This window comes from Mytilus edulis, chromosome 11, assembly GCF_963676685.1.
Source record: "Mytilus edulis chromosome 11, xbMytEdul2.2, whole genome shotgun sequence".
In the NCBI taxonomy this organism is placed as follows: domain Eukaryota; kingdom Metazoa; phylum Mollusca; class Bivalvia; order Mytilida; family Mytilidae; genus Mytilus; species Mytilus edulis.
The window spans coordinates 22,188,262-22,198,535 of NC_092354.1; the positions used below are offsets into that span (position 1 = coordinate 22,188,262).

General features: G+C 35.7%; 1 protein-coding gene across 1 annotated transcript in view; it reads left to right on the forward strand.

Annotated features, from left to right (window-relative positions):
- LOC139494080 (zinc finger protein 721-like) overlaps nt 1-9,501 on the forward strand; it is a 36,669-nt gene extending 27,168 nt beyond the window's left edge. The window contains exons 3-4 of the mRNA XM_071282252.1: nt 2,844-2,950; nt 7,527-9,501. Of these exons, the coding sequence (XP_071138353.1) occupies nt 2,844-2,950; nt 7,527-9,434 (2,015 nt within the window). The 3' untranslated portion in view covers nt 9,435-9,501. The remainder of the gene's footprint in view (nt 1-2,843; nt 2,951-7,526) is intronic.
- The last annotated feature ends 773 nt before the right edge of the window (nt 9,502-10,274 follow it).

Sequence of the window (10,274 nt, forward strand, 5' to 3'; positions counted from 1 at the left end):
GACTTTATTTCTGTGTATAGTTGGGGTATAATGCTTAAGATTAAAACTTAAAAATCTTCTGTTGCAATTACTTCCGGGTAAGGGTCAACGGATAAGGTCCGATAAGGGCCGATTTTGGCCTCAAATTTCAGGTTCATCTAACGAAAGATTTTGGATACTTTTTAAACACTTAAGTGTCTATTTTAATTGATTCAATAAGTTTATGTGACAGATTTTAACTGATTAAGTCATTACAAACCCTCCGATTCAAGCTAAAATATGAAAAATCTATCAAATATGCAAAAGATCGTAACTTTTCAGATGTTTTTTGTCAAAAATGAAAGTGGCCGCATCCGTGTTCATCCTCAACCTTTATATACATGTTATGTATTATCATCAAATGCAACCTAAATTTCAATATTATGAATGAACACGAATGCGGCCACTTCCATTTAAGACGGAAATCGTCTATAAAATTTATCTAAAATGCTAGAATTGTGAAGATTTCAGTAATTTAGTATGACTTAATGATGTTATTACCCGATATATGTGCATTGTATTGTCAAAAGCAGCCCATACTTGTGTTGCAGAAACAGGCTACCTTCAATAAATAGCTAAAAGATTACATTTTCACAATTTTGAAAAACTGCTATATTTTGGGGCCAAAATGGGGTCTTACTGAACCTACTCCTTTTGCTAGATTGACTGGACTGTAGTAAATAAAGTAAAATTACGCCGGATTTTATGTTGGTTCGTAATGTTTATACTTTGCAAATTCCGTAATCTGCAGAATTTTTACGTCAACTATCCGGAACAATCTTTCTTGATAATATTTTTTAAAAAAGCTCTTTCTTAGAGTATAATACCCTTGAAGTCTTTTTACGTCATTTTCATTTGAGTTTGTACTTTGTCAGATACGTACTGACTGCCGCGGCTCCTCCATTTACAGAACATTAGCCATATATTTTGAAACTATTCAATCCAGGGGCGGTTCTAGCCATTTAAAAAAATAAAGAATAAAGGAGGGTTCTAACTATATGTTCCCATTTGGATGCATTGATCGTCAACAAAGGAGACCCCTTCCCTTGAGCCACCACTGAAATCTACCAGTATCCTGCAACTAATTGGCCCTATATTATACTTGATGTTTTACCCCAATACAGGAGGGTTTGGATGGGGTTAAATGATTAAAGAATAATGCCCTTAAAAAATGAAGATTAGAGAACAACGGGCAAAAAAAAATGAAGATTGGAGAAAAAAGGGGTTAATTTTTTTGAAGATTAGAGAAAAAAGGAGTTATTTTTTTAAAGATTAGAGAAAAAAGGGGTGAAAATTAAATTTTAACAGAATAACAGACCCCTCCCCCCATCCATACCCTCATACAGTTATGTAGAGTAACACAGTAAGATTTTTTTAGAAAAGCTATAATTTGTATCGGCGTTCCATAGAAATTAATTTGCGGTTATCTCCCTTTGATTTCATACCTGTCTTATTTTGATTTATTTATACACACAGTCACGAGTCGACACTAAACTTCAAGTCTTCTAAGTAAGCATTGTTACTTTATATAATAATTTCAAACTTTATACAAAAACTTCACCGCAAATATCACTAAGGAAAATCAAATGTGCACTATGTATTCACTATGTATTCAGATTAAAAAATTAATAACATCTGAGACTACTATATGTATAGTAGTCTCAGATAACATCGACCGTCAATCAATATCATTTATGAGTGTTGCTGTTAATATTTGGAAGACAATATTGTTTATTTTAAATAAAATCTGTCTCTCAGTCTGAGACACTTATCATGTATTAAAATAAGATAAATTTTTTTAACAATGTAAACTAAAGAAAATTTATGTTTCTATGGAACGTCAATTTAACAATTTTTGAACAATATTAACCGTGTACTGTTATATTCTTACGAGTGAGTTCGTGGTTACAGGTCGAGTGGTATAGGGCGATGACTACAGTGCTGAAGGTCCCGAGTTTGATACTCACTCGGGATGCTAAAAATGTCAGTACATCAGAAGGGTGCATGATTTCATCTTCTCACACACATCTCTGGTACCCATGCAGACCGGAGTTTAAACTAGCATGGGTACTATGGGGCCTCAGTTTGTCAAAGTTATTCCCAACTTTGACCAGCAGATCAATCTATCATTATCTCTTCGCTTTGTCTGTTCCTGCCGAGCAGCCCGGTGGTTTTCTCCGAGTACTTCCGCTTCCTCCACCATAATAACAGACCCTGCCCGGTGTCCTAACACTCCTTGCCGATTGAGTTGGGATTGTCCTCGTAAATATTAAAAACATTGTAAATACGTTAGTGACACATTCCCATTAATTCCGATAGAGAGTGTTCATGGGTTCCATTCACTGGCGGATCCAGAAATTTTCATAAGTGGGGGCCCATTGACTGCCTAAGAGGGGCCCACTCTGGTCATGCTTCAGTGATTCCCTATATTTGCAACCAAATTTTTCCCAAAATAGGGGAAATCCGCCTCTGCCATTGTACACTCGCAGCTCCCGAGGGGTTCTTCAAGTACATACATAGTTACATTCTTTTCGTCAATTATAGATTTGATTCTGTTATTAAACTCTGATTAAATTCTTTTCATGCGAACAGTATAGAATGGTTCTTAAAACACTATGAATTGTTGCTATTGAAAAGCCTGTTTAGTTCAATCGTTTAGAAAATGACGGTCTGGTCGTCCTGCTGATTTGCACAGTGGGCATGCAAACGAAGATTGTTTTGTCTTGGGAAAGCGCTTGACGGCTGCTCTCATGGATTTGGCATCCTCTGTCGTACGTAACTCTTCTAGAAGCGATTCTAGAGCTTGTGATATTTCTGGTTTATAGATGCTAGTGTTCTCGCACGAAGCTCTGTACCATATCTCTGTTTTATTAGTTTAAGTAGCTCAGGATGGATGAGACGAACCCATGTCAATATCAAGAGGTTTTCTAATGTAGGTGATAGCTCCTCGCCGTCCTCGATGTCTTCATCGTGGTGAGTTATACCCATATCTTTTCTTAATAGACTGTCTTCAATAAAGGCCATTAACCGTTGGTACAAATCTTCAGGTCTCTCACCTGGATCATAGTGATTAGTGAATAGCATCAAAGTCAACAAAATGCGCACCAGTAATATGAAAACCATAGTGGAGGCGGACTATTAGTGAATAGCATCAAAGTCAACAAAATGCACACCAGTAATCTGAAAACCATAGTGGAAGCGGATGGTTTACCAAATGTTGTCGATCGATGTGGAGTTTTTAACAATGGTGTTCCTAGAAATTATTTGGCAGTAGTTGCCAATCTGTCCTAACATAAGCTCTAGCATGCTAACTTTTTGCTCTCGTGTTTTTCTGTTGGCCTCTGGGACTTCTTCCCCATCATTTGCAAACCCCCTGTGAGTTATTGTTTTTGTTTTCTTTTCCCATTTGGTACCAGACACAAGAAAAGGTGCAAAGTCTTTGTCTAAAGATAACGTATATATATTAAAGGTTCTGGCGCCAGTTTTCAAAAGTGTTCACAGTTTCAATCCTTGTTAAGCACCACCGGGTGTAACTAGCCATGCTTCAAGTTGGGACAATATTTATGTTGTCGTTCACTTGCGTTCACAGTAATGTTTTTATCACGGAATGAATTGCACACATTTGTACGAAGAACGTGGGACGTAATCTCGCTGCCACCACGCCAATAAGGAAAATCACTACACAAATGTACGACTTGAGATATTGTCTATTTATTGACTAACATAGTAAAACATGCCAAGTTATATAATTGTTAAACAGAAAGGGAGAGCGTTAATGTTAAATGTTAAACACACATCAGAAAACCGTTTCCGGAATATGAAACTACCTGGCGCGCACTAAAACTTTAGTATGAGTAAATAGAAATCTATGAAATTTAAACACAAGGTTTATGACCATAAAAGGAAGGTTGGGATTGATTTTGAGAGTTTTATTCCCAACAGTTTAGGAATAAGGGACCAAAAAAGGTCCCAAATAAGCATTGTTCTTGGTTTTTGCACAATAACTTGAGTATAAGTTAACAGAAATCTATAAAATTTTAACACAAGGTTTATGACCACAGGAAGGTTTGGATCGATTTTGGGAGTTTTGGTCCCAACAGTTTAGGAATCGGGGGCCAAAAGAGTCCAAAATTAAACTTTGTTTGATTTTATCAAAAAATGAATTATTAGGGTTCTTTGATATGCCAAATCTAACCGTGTATTTAGATTCTTAGTCTTTGGTCCTGTTTTCAAATTGGTATACATTAAGGTCCAAAGGGTCCAAAATTAAACCTAGTTTGATTTTAACAAAAATTGAATTCTTGGGGTTCTTTGATATGCTGAACCTAAACTTGTATTTAGATTTTTGTCGAGCCTGCAACTTTTGTTGCAGAAAGCTCGACATAGGGATAGTGATCCGGCGGCGGCGGCGGCGGCGGCGGTGTTAGCTAACTTCTTAAAAGCTTTATATTTTAGAAGGTGGAAGACCTGGATGCTTCATACTTTGTATATAGATGCCTCATGTTACGAAGTTTCTGTCAGTCACATGTCCAATGTCCTTGACCTCATTTTCATGGTTCAGTGACCACTTGAAAAAAAAGTTAGATTTTTTGTAATGTTGATTTCTCTCTTATTATAAGTAATAGGATAACTATATTTGATATGTGCGTACCTTGAAAGATCCTCAAGTCTGTCAGACAGTTTTCACTTGACCTTGACGTCATTTCATGGATCAGTGAACAAGGTTAAGTTTTGGTGGTCAAGTCCATATCTAAGATACTATTAGCAATAGGGCTAGTATATTCGGTGTATGGAAGGACTGTAAGGTGTACATGTCCAACTGGCAGGTGTCATCTGACCTTGACCTCATTTTCATGGTTCAGTGGTTATAGTTAAATTTTTGTGTTTTGGTCTGTTTTTCTCATACTATATGCAATAGGTCTACTATATTTGTTGTATGGAATGATTGTAAGGTGTACCTATCTAGCGGGCAGATTTCATGTGACCTTGACCTCATTTTCATGGTTCAGTGGTCAAAGTTAAGTTTTTGAGTTTTGGTCTTTTTATCTAATACTATATGCCATAGGTCATCTATATTTGGTGTATTGAAATATTTTATGATCTTTATGTCAGTCGCGCAGGTTTTATTTGACCGTGACCTCATTTTCACGGTTCATTGCACAGTGTTAAGTTTTTGTGTGTTTGGTCTATTTTTCTTAAACTATAAGTAATAGGTCAACTATATATGTTGTATAGAAGCATTGTTAGCTGTACATGTCTGCCTGGCATGGTTTATCTGACCTTGACCTCATTTTCAAGGTTCATTGGTCTTTGTTTAGTTATCTTGGTTAATGTTAAGTTTATGTGACAGTTGTATTAAAGCTTAGCTTTATACTTAGGACTTTCAACATAATATCAATGATTAGTATAGAAGGCGAGACATTTCAGTGTGTGCACTCTTGTTTATTATAGGCCCAGTTGTCAAGTTGGTCCAAATCGGGGTCAAAAATAAAACTTTGTTTTATTTCAACAAAAATTGAATATATGGGGTTCTTCAATATGCTGAATCTAACCATGTATTTAGATTTTTAATATTTGGGCACGGTTATCAAATTGGTCCACATTGAGGTCTAAAGGGTCTAAAATTGAACATTATTTGATTTCATCAAAAATTGAATTGTTGGAGTTCTATGATATGCTGAATCTAACCATGTATTTAGATTTTGAATATTGGACCATGATAGGTAAATGTCCAATTTGAAAGTTTTTTAAGTTTAAGTTCTTAGACCACATTCACTCTCTGTCAGAAACCTATGGTGTGTCAACTATTTGATCACAATCCAAATTCAGAGCTGTATCAAGCTTCAATGTTGCTTCCATACGTGCCCCAACTGTTCAGGGTTCGACCTCTGCGGTCGTATAAAGCTGCGCCCTGCGGAACATCTGGTTTGTACCTGGATATATACAGTATAAAATTGAGAAAGGAAATGGTGAATATGTCAAAGCGACAACCACCCGACCATAGAGCAAACAACAGCCGAAGGCAACCAATGGGTCTTCAATGTAGCGAGAATTCCCGCACCCGTAGGTGTCCTTCAGCTGGCCCCTAAAATATGCATAATAGTACAGTGATAATGGACGTCATACTAAACTCCGAATTATACACAAGAAACTAAAATTTAAAATCATACAAGACTAACAAAGGCCAGAGGCTCCTGACTTGGGACAGGCGCAAAATTGCGGCGGGGTTAAACATGTTTATGAGATCTCAACCCTCCCCCTATACCTCTAGCCAATGTAGAAAAGTAAAAGAATAACAATACGCACATTAAAATTCAGTTCAAGAGAAGTCCGAGTCTGATGTCAAAAGATGTAACAAAAGAAAATAAATAAAATGACAATAATACATAAATAACAACAGACTACTAGCAGTTAACTGACATGCCAGCTCCAGACCTCAATTAAACTGATTGAAAGATTATGTCTTCATCATATGAATATCAGGTACAATCCCTCCCGTTAGGGGTTTAGTATCATACTATCATAAAATATATGAGAAGAACATAACCCGTGTCATGCCAACAACTGTTTTTTTAGAAATAAATGTGTTTAGTTCCGATGCAAAGACCCTATCAGTGAATCAATGTTAAAGCCAAAATATGCAATCTTTAATGACCTGACAACAGTATCGTAACTATATCCCCTTTTAATAAGTCTATTTAAAGGTTTTGTTAGTTTCTGAGGAGAATACTGACATTTTTGTGCTTTATAAAGAATATTTCCATAAAATTTTGGATGTGAAATACCTGAACGTATAAGATGTCTGCATGTTGAGTTATATTTACGAATTATTTCCTTATACCGGTGATAAAATTTAGTAAATGTTTTGACCAGTTTGTGATATCGAAAACCCTGGTGTAATAATTTTTCAGTAATACATAAATTTCTCTCGCTAAAATCTAATACATTGTTACATACACGAGCGAATCGTACAAGTTGAGATATATAAACACCATAAGATGGTGACAAGGGAACGTCACCATCTAAAAATGGATAATTAACAATAGGAAATGAAAAATCATCTCTTTTATCATAAATTTTTGTATTAAGCTTCCCGTTTATGATATAGATATCAAGATCGAGGAAAGGGCAGTGGTCATTGTTATCATTAGCTTTATTTAAAGTAAGTTCTACAGGATAAATTTCTTTAGTATACATACTGAAGTCGTCATTATTTAGAGCCAATATATCATCCAAATATCTAAAAGTATTGTTAAATTTTAAATACAGCTATGTTTTGAATTTTGGGTCCTCAATGCTCTTCAACTTTGTATATGTTTGGCTTTGTTTATAACTATTTTGATCTGAGCGTCGCTGATGAGTCTTTTGTAGTGGAAACGCGCATCTGGCGAATATATGAAATTTTAATCGTGGTATCTATGATGAGTTTATTTGTACAATAGTTGGCTAATTGCAGGATAAATTGGTTTATATACAGCTATGTTAAATGTGTTTTATTTATTCAACAGACTCCAGTTCACTCAGAGAATGTAAGAAGTGGACGAGAAAGAAAAGATACAAATAAAATGTCTAACAACGTAAATACAGCTGATTCCATGATAATCTCCCTTGATAAGACAACAGATAGGTCAAAGGAACACTCCATCTCAAATTCAGGTGATGTTAAGACAACAGACAAGTCAAAGGAACACTCCATCTTAAATGCTTGCGAAAATGACTTTGAATGTAAAGTGTGTGGTGAACGTTGTAGCAATGGTACAAATCTGAAGGCGCATATGAGATCACACATTGATAAAAAGACTTTCAACATGTTTGAATGTTATATATGTTACAAAGGGCTAAGTACAAAGCATGGTTTAAAAATACACATGAGAACACACACTGGTTATACGCCTTTTAAATGTAAAGTGTGTCGTAAAGAGTTTAGTAAAAAATGTAGCTTATTGAAACACATGAAATTGCATACAGGCGATAAACCATATCAATGTGATGTATGTGGTAAAGAGTTTAGGCAGAATAATACCTTACAAACACACATGAGAACACACGCCGGTGATAAACCTTATAAATGTAATGTATGTGGTAAAGCGTGTAGTCAGAGGGGAAACTTATTGCAACACATGAAACTGCATACAGATTATAAACCTTTTAAATGTGATATATGTGGTAAAGAGTTTAGTCAGAATGTTAACTTAAAGACCCACATGAGAACACATACTGGAGATAAACCTTATAAATGTGATGTATGTGAAAAAGTATTTAGGAGTTATCAAGGTTTACAAATACACATGCTGACACACACTGGTTATACACCATATCAATGTGATGTATGTGGTAAAGAGTTTAGGCAGAAAGGTAATTTACAAACACACATGCGAACTCATACTGGAGAAAAAATTTATAAATGTGATGTATGTGAAAAAGTTTTTATGCAATTAAATGGTTTACAGACACACATGAGAATACACACTGGTGATAAACCTTATGAGTGTGATATGTGTGGTAGAAAGTTTAGTCAGGTAGATACCTTACAGACACACAAAACAATACACACTGGATATACACCTTATCCATGTAATGTATGTGGTAGAGAGTTTATAAACAAATCTCGGTTACGGACACACAGTACTGTGCATACTGGTGACAAAAAGTATAAATGTGCCGAATGCAGTAAAAGTTTTCGTGACAGTCATAGCTTACGGGTACACACGAGAATGCACACTTGTGATAAACCTTATACATGTGGTGTATGTGGAAGAGAATTTAGTTTTAGACAGAACATGAGGGTCCATATGAGAACACACACCGGTGATAAACCTTATAAATGTGATGTGTGTGGGAAGGCGTTTAGGCAGAATGGTGCCTTACAGACACACATGAGAACACATACTGGAGAAAAACCTTATAAATGTGATGTATGTGAAAAAGGTTTTAGGCATATTTATGGTATACAGAAACACATGACAATACATACTGGAGACAAACATACTGAAGATAATCTTTATAAATGTAGTTTATGTGGAAGAGAATTTAGGTCTGAACAGTACATGAGGATCCATATGAGAACACACACTGGTGATAAACCTTATGAATGTGATGTGTGTGGTAAGAGATTTAGTCATAGGGGTAACTTACAGAGACACAGTACTTTGCATACTGATGACAAAAAGTATAAATGTGACCAATGCAGTAAAAGTTACACTAATAGTTATAATTTACGGATACACATGAGAATACACACTGGTGATAGACCTTATAAATGTGATGTATGTGGTAAAGGATTTAGTATTGGGCACACCATGAGGGCCCATATGAGAATACACACCGGTGATAAACCTTATAAATGTGATGTATGTGGAAGAAGATTTAGTCAGTTTATGAATTCACAGACACATATATGTTTTCAACCGCATTAGGATATGTTTGATATGATGCATGAAAAAATGATGAGAAAGAACTTTCATTAAAGGATACAAGATCATGCTACTGTGTAATTTATTATGAGTCATTTGAATGTATTTGTGTTTCGCCTCAGAATGCGTGGTATAGAGATCACAATTTGAATAATGGTTACCGTGCGGCTTTTCACAATTTGCAAAGCCCATACCACATAGTCAGCTATATAAGGCCCAGAAATGACGAGTGTAAAGCAGTTCGAACGAGAAAACTGACCGCCTAACTTCTGTTAAAAAAAATCAACGCAAAACAAATATGCAACACAACAACAAACGACAACCACCGAATTACAGGCTCCTGACTTGAGACAGGCACATCCATACACAATATGGCGGAGTTAAACATGTAAGCGGGATAACAACCCTCCCTTAACCTGAGACAGTGTATTACAGTACAACATAAAATCGAACTATACAAATCAGTCGTAAATGCTAGTCAATATCTATAATACTAAAATTACGAGGTCCAATTTGTCAGCCGTCATCACGTAAAAACGACGAATCACAGAATTCAACTTTATATATAACTAATATAGTACAAAGGTGTAGATTAAAAATTACACCACTCCAGGCTGTTTTGTTTTCCACGTAATTAATATTGCCAATAATTTAGAAGTTCCGGGTCGAGTCCGCTACCGATACCAATAGTATATTCACCTGTTACCTATTACCTTATCTGTACGTTCCGCATCTGACAGGCGCACCACCAAACGTTGTATTCAGGATTAACATGCTATATACACGGGTCATAACCACAGGGTTGACACTACTAAATTGTCAAATTGTTACCTATTGTAGTAT